This window comes from Priapulus caudatus, unplaced genomic scaffold (assembly GCF_000485595.1).
Source record: "Priapulus caudatus unplaced genomic scaffold, Priapulus_caudatus-5.0.1 Scaffold740, whole genome shotgun sequence".
Classification (NCBI taxonomy): domain Eukaryota; kingdom Metazoa; phylum Priapulida; class Priapulimorpha; order Priapulimorphida; family Priapulidae; genus Priapulus; species Priapulus caudatus.
In genome coordinates this window covers 164,214-176,329 of record NW_014577801.1, presented here as the reverse complement: position 1 = coordinate 176,329, position 12,116 = coordinate 164,214, and the positions used below count along the sequence as shown (strand labels likewise).

The following is a 12,116-nucleotide window of genomic DNA, read 5'->3' as shown; positions in this document are numbered from 1 at the left end:
TCTAGTGTGGGTTGTGAGTTTCTGTTTTTCGACCGTGAGATGGGCCACAGTGCGCTAACGCTGTCTGCTCTCTTGGAGGGGTCTGCGTCTGCCGCAGGCTCGATGCTCGCCTTTCGCAGCGCGCCGCCGAATGGTCTCCGCCGCACGGCAGTTCGGCTCGCCTGACCATGGGGCGCCGCCACGAGGGTGCGCGGGTCGGCGAGAGTCGGCCGCTGGTGTGGAACGTAGGCCAGAAGTACGCGTGAGGCTTCAGGGCCTTCCGGGTTCATTCCCTCTACTACAGCGGTGTGTGTGTGTGTGGTGTGCAGCGTGGCGTGCGTGCGTGCGTGCGTGCGTGCGTGCGGTTCGCTTCGTTTCGTGCGTGCTGTAGCGTTTTTTTGTTTATGTGTGTGTGGCGTGGTGCGGTGTGGTTGTGTTTATGTTGTGTGCGGTTCGTGCATGCGTGCGTGGTGATGTGTGCGTGCGTTTGCGGTTTGGGTGTGTGTGTGCGCATGCTTGTATGGCGTGTGTGCGCAATACGCCGCCATCGATCAACATGTCGGTCAGATCGATTCTTTATGATTAATGATAGTTCTCGTTTCAAGTTTAAATTGTTCAAACGCGTTTCAAAGTTGTAGATTGCACCTTTCAAAGTTTCTTCATGCAATAATGTGTAATGATATCGATCTTATGTCTTTCCTATGGCTGTTTGGCCTCCGTCCATTTTAGCCATCTTCCATTCTCTTGCCGTTCACCTGTCCGTCTGTTCGTCATATCCATTCCAGGTTATCCATCATCCAATCGATTCATCCACCGCGTGCGTGGTCATCGTCTGGTCGTACTGTAGTAATGTGATTTTAGAGACGTTTTTACCTTTTCTTGAGGTGTTGAGATTCTAGCATCACAACTCGATTGCAGAACTCCTGAGAGTCACCTCATACTTTCGATACTCCTGGATAATTAATGTTTGTTTGCCGCGGAGTGGCATGCAACCGTGAAACATACCCACCTTCATCGACCACACCTCGCGAAGGCGACGCGCGGCGGTGCATCTATACTGGAGGCTGGCGTACTGTTCGCATGGGCAGCCGGCGGCGGGGGGCGGGGGGCGGAGTTAGCGCGGCTGGGTGAGAGCGGCGATGTCACCAAGGGGACATGTGCCATCTCACTCCAGCAAGGAAACGTGAGCGTACCAGGCGGCGCCATGTCTCTCTACGCTGCAATGTAGTGTGGCGCCTCTGTATTTAAAGTTCGTGATTATTTTCCATATCTAGTTTGATAGTAATTATTGAGTCATCATATTTAATTAGTTTATTTAGTCAAAACGTTTTGTTAATCGTTTTTATGTAGGTCTTATTTGACTAGTTAATTCATTTTGTATTTCCAGATTATGCGCTTTCAAAGCATCGTGATTATGATCTTGTGTGGTTCGAGCTACCTCCTCGCGAAAGATTAATGTACACATTCGCGATCGTGTGTGAGATTTCCGAGTGTCTCGTGTCGATTTGGAGCGTTTTCTGCCGCCAGGTGGCACTTGGTCCTGTACTCGGTGGACGTCGAACAAAATGCAAGGCGGCGATTGGGTTGTGCGTCCATGCTGTCGATGTCGGGACGGTGACGCCGGTGGCCTCGCTGCGCAGACGACTTTCTGTTTTCCCTGGAAAGGTGGCGTCTCTATAGTCTGTGTCCACCCGCAGCGATGAGTCTAGAGGTGGTTTGCTTCGTTAGTTTGTGTTAGGTATTTCCTAACTAATGATCTGAAATTAGTATCAGAGTTTGAGATCGTTGTATTTATAGTGTTCTTATTATATCAGTTTATGCATTATTAGTATATATTTAGTTATATTCTCGAGTCATGTTCCAGTTTATCTCTATTCTCGTTGACGCACTAGTTAGTTCTAATAGTTAATACATTGATTGCCACACAAAACATTTACTTCAATCTATTGACTACATGTATGCTCACACTCATTAATTACAACACTTGATTTATCTTAAGAGACTGAGTTTTGGGACAGTTACACAAGTTGAATGTGAGCATTTCCAAATCTAAGAGTGAACTCTCGTTGCAGGAAGTATCTTACTGGGCCTGAATCTGAACGCATATGGGTGACTGCGTCTGAGATAACAACAACGTGCTTCCGCCGGGACCTCATGTATGATTACCTTTCTTACAGGAGTTTTGCGCCGATGCCAGAGCGAGCTATCGGCTTGCCTCCTGGAAAGCAAACTTGGCGGCCACCGCTCACCGCTGCCGTGGTGAGTCTCGCACTCGAGCTGGGGCCGCTGGTGCGATGGACAGCGGGTTACCACGGGACGTTGAGGGTAGGGTACTTCCCGGTTGTCGGCGGGCAACGCGGGCATCGCTCGCCGCGTTGACTCACTCTCTTTGCACGTTGCCGGCGGAGTGCCATTGCAGCGGTTGCACGGATACGTGCGTTGCATGGCGGTGTACCGTCGTCTCCTCGTGGCTCCGCCGTGATGCTTTTCATGGCAGTGTTCCTTATTAGTTATTATTTTTTATTTAGGTATGTTCAGGTTACATTTTTATTGGTTATTGTTTAGTTTCTTACCATGGTTGGTTATTAGTCACTTGAACTCGTAAGCTTGAGCTATTGCCATGGCTGTCGTCGTAGCGTCGAGCCGTAAACATTTGGAGCTCAGAGTCAATGATACTCAGAACCGTGATATGACCCACTGTGTTGAAATGGGTATAAGTTGCTTACTGCTATGTTCCATAGAGTTGGCGTCTATTATTGGGAGGCGGCCAGTCGACGTACTTTTCGAGTCATGGAATTTTTTGGCCAAAAGATGGGCGATTGCCTTAGTCGTTCGTTCATTGGTTTTGCCATTTTTGGTATGTGATGCATAAGGGCTGGTGGTTTGTGATATTTTAAAAAATGAATGGCAATTAGGAAGGTCTTTGGCAATTATTATGCATATTTATGTTAAGACCGCGTAACAGTCTGTGGTGCACCTCATTCGTTGGTTCGTTTTAAAGTTTTCATTGACAATATCTTTAAGCATTGGTTATGTCTTCTCACCTGCGATAAAACGGTCTTATTCGAGTAAGTTTACCAATGTCGGAATGCCGCATAACCTATTTATCTCGACGGCCATCGCCTAGACGACATAAAGCGGGGTTAGCGCATTACCGTTCACAGTTGTGATTCTTTGCGTTTAATTTATTTTGCGATATACAGATGCAAACCGTGTGCTACACCCTAGAGAAAAACTCATTAGCGAGGTAACACTTCATGCCACATTACCTTTGACAAGTTGTGTTATGGGCGGGAAACACATTGTCACGTGGGTATTGCGCTCCGTGGATAAGCGTTCTCGAGGTATATATAGCGATATTATAGAAACGTTAAATGGTGATAGTTAGGTGTAACGCTCACTCACCCACTCTTCGCTTTCCTGCTCACATTTATTTACATGAAAATTACACATATATCTTCAAGAGTTCGTTTCTATATGTACGCGATGGTTGGCTCAATTGAAACTGACTTCTTTCACTATCATTGTGTCTTTTTTGTGGTGGCAGTGTTTGCATTGACTTTCATTATTTATTAATGTTGTTATGGGAGAAATTATTTTGTTATTGTTGCTAATAAATTTTGTTTTATAATTTATATTATTTGTCGATTATGGGTAATATTTTTTGTGTCTCGTGTGTGTGTATTGAAGGAGGGACAGCTGTGTCGTGGTTGTCGGCGCATGCGCCTCTATACCGACGTGCGAGCGGACGGCCGCTTCGCGCTGAGTTTCGTTGAGGAGGTCTGTTCTCGCGATTTCTACCAGTCGCGTCTACGGAACCTAGCAGAGCGCAGACAGGCGGGTGCGTTAAGCAGAGGTGTGTGAGCAACTCGCCACGCTACCGGAACTCGAACCCGGATACGCGGCTCGCGGATAATATAGGATAGTATGTATGTATAAAGCCTGCGTGTATCCTGCAATAATGTTCGTATATATTATAAATTTATTATATAAATATTATATATTTATAAATGTTAAATTGCTGTCATACAAGTCTCGAATGTATTCAGCCGGGATCAATGTATCATACAAAGTCTGGACGTTAAATTCAAAATTGTGCACATAGAGTCCTGGAGTTAAATCGAGCAGACGTATATGTTATCTTTAATGGCTGTATATTTAAGCCAGATTGATTAGTAAGTTGTTGTATTATCAGTCTTATAAGATATGTATAGGTAATCTTTTATATATTATTGCTAGATTTATAGGGTCTCTCATATGTTATATTGTAGCTGGGCACGTGGTTGATATAAAGGATACTGGTGAGGGTTGACTGATAGGGGGCAGGCAGAAGGTATTACGTGGCGTGTCGTTATTTCAGCGATGCGTGGTGTCACGTGAATGCGTCATAGGCTGGGGGGTACAAGGGCACTTGCAGTGCAGAGACCTGGTGGCCGTCGTGCCTACGGCGGCGGGTCTCAGCGTTGCTCGTGGCGCCTTTGTTTATGAGTGATGCAAGTGGGTGCGGAGCGAGATTGCTCTGTGTTGTTGTGTTGTTTGATCGTTTGTTTGTTCAGAGACGACTGCCTGCGGGTACAGACCTGCTGGGGTTATATCTGGGATTACGTGTGTATTTGCGGTGGGCGGTAGTGTTTCGCACGAGCAGTGACAGGCGTAGTTTCTGTATTCTACACTTCATGTAACACTCATACTTACATATGATAAATCATCATAAAGACAGGATTAAAAGTAGGTGCGGATGAAATTGAGAACTTTCTCCTTTACTTTCCGGTAGTTTCCTGCAGTCATTACGACCAAAATTACCTACCTGTAATACCCGTATGGAATAGTACCGTAGTTGTAATATATATATATATGAATAACACTTTGTAGTCAGAAGGCACAAGCGACAGATTAAAATGGGGGGAACGATGAAATGAATTGAAGTTCGGCGTGTGGGTGAGAATTCGTGTGAATTGTAGGCGAAAACAGCCCAGGTAGGACATCCACTTGTGAAGGTTTGCTGGAGGTCGATCATCCATCTTGTCCTATTCCCTCGCGACTGCTTTCTAGTCCAGACGGGGGTTTTTTTCCGCCGGTTAGACTGGATTGCGGAGGAGCGTCTCGCTGACATAGGGCGCTGTGCGGGCGCTGTGGCTGCGGCCGGTCGGCGGGCCGTGGTGATCTCGTGGCGGCGGCGTGTGTGCGAGTGGTGGAAGCTGCGTCGGCCATTGGTCGGGCCTCCGCTGGTGACGGTGACACGATGGGCCAGTCCGCGATACTCATAGGTTACTTGATGAGCGCAGCACTTGCGAGCGTCGGTGAGTGTTATGTCCGCACGCACGCACGCGTACCACTCGCTACTACTCCTAATTACTTGTTCTCGATTGCTAGAGTTAACAGTCGTTGAACACCGTTACCAGTCGGTGGACGCCGTTGCACTTTTATCTGTCGCTCGCGAGCAAAATTTTTAATGATTTTGATTGCAATGGCTTCTATTTAAATGTTACGATCTATAATGGACGATTGACGGGAGTATTGCGCGGGGGACGTTACTTCAATCAGTGTTAAGGTTACCATAGCTATTATTTTTTATTGATTTGTTTATATTTATTTCATGGGGCTTTATTTACATGAGTCAGTTGATAATGTGGACATGGTGACGAGTAACAGGTCACATGAGTACACATGGCTTTATATTGCCAATAGTGCTATTTATTTAATAATAGCTTAATAACAGTCAGAAAAAAAATAAAAAAAGAATGAAAAAATCAAAATATTATTAAACTCTCAATTTGTTCATCGCTTAAGTTTTAACAGCATCGATTGTTAGCTGGCGCACATTGCGAACATTTTCCCGAACAAGGTTTTTGGTCTGGGCAAGGTGCGGGTGGGACAATTGCTGAGCGCACTTGCAAAATTTTGAGCGAACAATCTCTTGGCACGTTCTAGTAGCTATGTTGTAAAGAGTCCGTGATTCAGCGCGATGTTGGGCAAAAGATATGTGGACAATATGGTGCGCTATTGGTTATACTTTACAATGTTTCCTGAATTGTTCGAATGGGGCAGGCGCACGATTGACGAACGTTCGAGAACAATGTTCGAGTTATCAAACATTTCGTCTTCGAGAACATTGTTCGGAGGAAAATGTTCGGCACTTTTTTCACCGCACGATTGCGACTTTATGGAAATTTGCTACGCTAATGTTTGTTGGCAAATTGTTCGGGGCAATGGGCGGGCTTAAGCTTGGGTGTAACGGTGGGGGCAGGCAGTGGATCTTGCATCCCGTGAGCGGTCTAGGTCCTGTCTCTTCACATTCTTAGTTCTTCCACTGTCGCACCCACCATTGAGTGGTCAGTACGTATGCGGGATGTTCGTGTGTTCCGCGCGCGCTGCGGGGGCGGCGGAACGAGACGGTGCACACTTTGCGGATCTAACTGCCTGCTTAAAAGTGGACTATCGACGCCTGCTGTCACGCTACAGGTGAGTGGGCTCTAGGCTTGCGAGGTACAGGTTGACATGTGGTTCATCTGTGTGGTAGTGTTACGATGGTTAGTCAGTGGAGTAGATGGTGTTGTTTTAGCCTTGTCTAGCTTAGACAGAGCGTCGTCAACAAGATGCGCGGCGTCGTGAGATGTTTAGGGGAGAATGGATAAGAGCGGTGTATGGGGGTTGGAGTGTAGAGGGGTCATTTGAAATGGGGGTAGGCGGTAGTCTGTGAGACGGTCAGCGGCGGGTGGATGTGGTTTGTAGGGTTGGGGGTTTAGAGAGAGATGTAAGGGTTAGAAGGGGAGGTCTGGTTCTGTGGTCGGGCGAGGAGGCCGCATTGCGTGCGCGGGGTCTTTGTCTGGTGTGTAAGGGATGTGATGTGTGTAAGATAGTTAAAGGTTTACGTTTACCCCAAGTTGCTATTCTGGATTTGGATCTACTTCATCATTTCTACGTGAACGCTCATTCCTGTTTACATTTTTGGTGCCGTGACCAGGATCCCCTTCCTACATCTCTGCCCTATCTATTACCCCCCAAAATGCAACCAAAATGCAACCAAAATGTAAACAGGAATGATGATATAAAGCCAAACTTGTTGTAGTAACCGGAATAATCTTTAATATCTTACACACATCACATCTCCTTACACACAGACAAAGACCCGCGCACACGCGCGGTTGCGCGTGCGCGTACTCTCGCGACCAGAACCAGCATCTCTCTCCCCTTACATCTCTCTCTATATATTCCCCAAAACTCCTACAAACCACATGTACCCGTTCTCACAGACTACGTCCTACCTCCCATTTCACAATGACCCTCTAATCTGTCTAACCCAACCACGTCTACGATTCTCCCTAATACATCAACGTAGCCACGCATCTTGTTGAGCGACGCTCTGTCTAGCTAGACTATGGCTAAAACAACTACCAGTCTAGCTCCACTGACTACTTCATGTAACACGTACAAAACAGATGTTACAGTATATATATATATATATTTATGTGCCTTAATTCGAAAGTGTTGCATCGACACAAATGCAAGTTTTGAAAAAAAGTTTTTAGGTAGTAGTTTAGTTATTATTGGACTATCAGGATCACACACAGCTATGTTAACTGATCTAGGATGCGGTTGCTAATGGCAACGGTGCTTGCTGTGTTGTTCTGCAGGCTCGTGATCGCAGCGCGGTCGTCTGCTGCCGGCCTGGGGCTCTTGATGCGTTTCGCCCGCCGGTGACGTGGACCGAGGCTTCCTGCAGGCAGTACCGAGCAGACGCCGTCACCCTGAACGACACGGTCGCCACGGCAACGCAGACGCACCGCGAGGAGCGTGTCGACGCGAGCGCACTGCAGCCGGCGCCCCCTGGCAGCACAGCCAGGAAGGTCGACGTAACGTTCCGCGACAAGGATCCGCTGCGGACGGTCGCCATGACGACGCGCGACCGGCTCGCCGCGCGTCTGTCGAGCGAGAAGAGCGAATCGGACGCCTTCGAGAAATACCTCGCGTCGGCGCTCAACGCGAGCGCAGAGGGCGCCGGCATCGCGTCGCCCGACTACGGCGCGGAGACGCCTCCTGGTGGCGGGGAGGTGAAGCGATCGTCGTCGTCTGCTCTCGCGACGCCAGCGCGGGGCAAGTCGCCTCGTCTGTCCTCCTCGGGAGCGGACGCGTCTCCGCGCGATGCTGCCGCGCGTGGCGCCATCTATGGTGGTGACCTGAACAGCAGCATCGGCGAGCTGCGGGAGAGCGTGATCCTGAGCAAGGCGGAGAGCGTGCGGGACGAGCTGAAGCTGAGGATGCTGCTGTGAGCTGCGGGACGAGCTAAAAGTTTGTAGATTGCACCCTTTCAAAGATTTCTCATGCAATAAATGTGTAATATATCGATCTGTCTTTTCCTCTGGCTGTTTGGCCCTCCGTCCATCTATCCATCTATCCATTCATCCTTCCGTTCACCTGTCCGTCTGTTCGTCAATCCATCCATTTATCCATCCATCCATCGATTCCATCCACCCGTCCGTTGGTCCATCCGTCTGTCGTACTGTCGTACATGTTGACTTTTAGAGACTTTTTTTTTACCTTTTTTGAGGTTTTTAGAATTCTAGAATCACAACATCGATTAGCAAGAACTACCTGAGAGTCACTCCAATACTTTCGATACTCCTGGGAATAATTAATGTTTGTTTGCGCAGGAGTTGGCATGGAAACCGTTGAACATACCACACCTCATCGCACCACACCTCACGAAGCGACGCCGCGCCGGCTGCATCTACTACTGGAAGGTGGCGCTACTGTCGCATGGCGCAGCCGGCGGCGGGGGGCGGCGGGCGGAGTTAGCGCGGTGGGTGAGAGCGCGATTCACCAAGGGACATGTGCCATCTCACCTCCAGCAAGAAAACGTGAGCGTCAACCAGGGGGCGCCAATGTCTCTCTACGCTGCAATGTAGTGTGGCTCCTGTATCTAAATTCGTGATTAATTTTCACAATATCTAGTTGATAGTAAATTAATTGATCATTCAATATTTAATTAGTTTATTTAGTCAAAACGTTTATTTAATCGTATTTTATTAGTCTTATTTACTAGTTAATTCATTTTGTTTTCCAGATTATGCACCTTTCAAAAGCATCGTGATTATGATCTTTGTTTTGTTCGAGCTACCCTCCTCCGAAAAGATTAAATACACATTCCGACGTGTGTAGATTTCCGATGTGTCTCGTGTCATTGGAGCGTATTTCCTGCCGCCAGGTGGCGACATTGAGCCTGTACTCGGTGGACGTCGAACAAATGCAGGCGGCGATTGGAGTTTGCGTCACAGCTGTCGATGTCGACGGTGACGACCCCGGTGACCTCGCTGGCAGCAGACGACTTCTCGGGACAAGTGGCGTCCTCTATAGTCTGTGTCCACCGCGCAACGATGAGGTCATAGAGGTGAGTTTGTTCGTTAGTTTTTTTAACGCGTATTTTCCAACAACTCGTAATGTAATCATTGATCGTTATAATATTGTTATTAATATCGTTTATGATTATTAATATCATGTATATAATTCATCAGTCATGTATCACTTATCTCTTTCTCTTGACCACTAGTTAGTTCTCAAAGTTAATACAAAATTATTGCAACAAAAACATTTTATACTACAAAATTGACTACAATTAATGCTCACAACTCAAAATTAATTACACACTTGATTTATCAAAATTAAGCAAGACTGAGTTTGACAGTTACACAAAGTTGAATGTGAACATTTCACAACATCAAAGGGTTAACAGGTTAACTATGTTGCAGGAAGTTCTTACTGACTGACGTCTAAACAGCATATGGTGACTTTACTGAGAACAAACAACGTGCCTACGTAACTCATGTATGAATTACACTTTCTCTCACAGGAATTTTGGCACGATGCCAGAGCGAAACTTCGCTTGCTCCTGGAAAGCAAACCTTGCAAGCCACGCGTCCCCCTGGTGGTGATGCTGCTCGACTGGCCGCTGGTGGATGGACGCGTTCCCACCGAGGACGTTGAGGAGGGACTGCGGTTGCCCGGGGCAACGGGCAACGCGACGACGTGCGCACACCACGTCTTTAACGTTGCCGGCGACGTGCAGCAGCCGGTTGCCACGGATACGGTGCGTTGCCGCGGTTACCCGCTCGTCATCCTCCTGCTCCCGTGATGCTTTACAATAGCCGTGTTCCCTTCTTTTTATTTAATTATTATTATTATTATTAGGTATTGTTCATTTACAATTTTTATTTTATTTTGGTTATTACGTTTGTTATTAGCTCACCTTGACATCGTCAAGCTGAGCTATTGCCATGGGTCGTCGTCCGTCGTACGTCCGGCCGTCAACATTCGGCTACGGTCAACGATAACTCAGGAACCGTTTGACCCACATGTTTGAAATTTGGTATAGTTGTTACTGAACGTCCTATTTCGAGCCACTGCAAGTTTTTTTTGCAAATATGGGAATTGCCATTAGTCAGTTCAGGTTCAACGGATTTTGCTCATTTTTGGTATGTGAATGCATAAGGGCTAGGGGTTTTGATATTTAAAAAAAAATTATGCAAATTAGGTAGGTTTTGGCAATTATATAGCATATTATGTTATAGACATGCAGATAACAGTCTGTGGTGTCACACTCGTCTGGTTTGTTTTACAAGATTTCATTGACAATATCTTTAATGCAAATTGGTATTTCCTCTCCACCCTGCCGATAAAACGTTAGAGTAAAGTTTACAAAACATGTCGGAATGCAGCATACCTATTTATTTCGAACGCCATCGCTACAAAGCGGTGTAGCGCCACCTACAGTCATAAATTGTGATTCATTTGGTTTATAAATTATTATTGCGATATACAGATGCCAACCGTGTGCTACCACCTAGAAAAACTCATACGAAGTAAACACTTCCATGCAGCCAATTAACCTTTGACAAAAGTTGTGTTATGGGCAGGGAAACACCATTGTCACGTGGTATATAGCAGCTACGTGGAATAAGCGTATCCTCTCAATCTTACACGTTACACATCGGGAGCTCCGCTTTAGGCAGTGCCTAAATCTGAATATTATAAAAACGTTAAATGGTGATCATTTAGGTGTAACGCAACCACTCCGCCACATCTCAGACTTTCACATCTCAAACATTTATTTTCACATAAAAAATTACACATATAATTATCAAGAGTATCGTTTCTATAATGTAGGTCGATGGTGCTCCAATTAAAAACTGACTTCTTCTCAGCTCACTCATTTGTGTCCTTTTTTGTGGTGAGCTACAGTGTCATTGACACTTTCATTCATTATATTAATTGTTGTTATGATAAATTATTATTGTTATTGTTGTAATAAATTCTTGTATTATAAATAATTATAATTATTTATCATATGGTAATTTTTTTCTGTGTCTCATGATAACAGATGGAGACAGCTGTGTCGTGGTTGTCAGCGCATGCGCCCTCTATACCCGACCTCGAGCGACGACCGCTCGCTGAGTTCGTTGAGGAAGGTCTCTCGCGACATTTCTACCAGCCGGTCTACGAGAACCTAGCAGAGCGCAGGCAGGCCGGTCTGTTACAGCAGGTGTGTGTGAAGCAACTCCCACGCTACACGGAAACTACGCGGATACGCGACTACGCGGATAATATAGATAGATAATATATGCTATAAAGCCTGCAGTGTATCCTGAAATAAATGTTCAATATATATTATAAAAATTTATTATATAAAAATATTATATAAAATTATATAAATGTTAAAAATATCACTGTACCAATATAAAGTCCTCGAATGTTAAATTCAATATATCATTGCACCAATACAAAGTCCTAGAATGTTAAATTCAACATATCAATGTATCAATACAAAGTCCTGGAACGTTAAATTCAACATATCGTTGCACCAATACAAAGTCCTAGAATGTTAAATTCAACATATCGTTGCACCAATAGAAAGTCCTAGAATGTTAAATCGAAGCAGACGTTATAGTTATCTCTAAATGGCCGTAATACGTAAGCAGAATTAGATTATACAAATTGTTGTATTATCAGATCTTATAACATATTATAGGTAATCTTTATATATTATTTGCTAGATCTTATAAGATCTCATCATATGTTATATTGTAAGCTGTCACTCTTGATATAAGGACATACGTGAAGGTAGACTGTGGGGCAGTAACAGT

General features: G+C 45.6%; 2 protein-coding genes across 2 annotated transcripts in view; both read left to right on the top strand.

The window, feature by feature from the left end:
• LOC106813212 (germinal-center associated nuclear protein-like) overlaps window positions 1-12,116 on the top strand; it is a 32,408-nt gene that overhangs the window by 19,275 nt on the left and 1,017 nt on the right. Inside the window, exons 13-15 of the mRNA XM_014817286.1 lie at window positions 1,507-1,593; window positions 2,052-2,304; window positions 7,614-8,251. Of these exons, the coding sequence (XP_014672772.1) occupies window positions 1,507-1,593; window positions 2,052-2,304; window positions 7,614-8,249 (976 nt within the window). The 3' untranslated portion in view covers window positions 8,250-8,251. The remainder of the gene's footprint in view (window positions 1-1,506; window positions 1,594-2,051; window positions 2,305-7,613; window positions 8,252-12,116) is intronic.
• On the top strand, window positions 8,489-11,590 carry LOC106813211 (germinal-center associated nuclear protein-like). Its single transcript, XM_014817285.1, has 5 exons — window positions 8,489-8,527; window positions 8,631-8,837; window positions 9,185-9,367; window positions 9,827-10,063; window positions 11,354-11,590. Exons 1-5 carry the CDS (start codon window positions 8,489-8,491, stop codon window positions 11,588-11,590), a joined length of 903 nt encoding a protein of 300 aa, XP_014672771.1.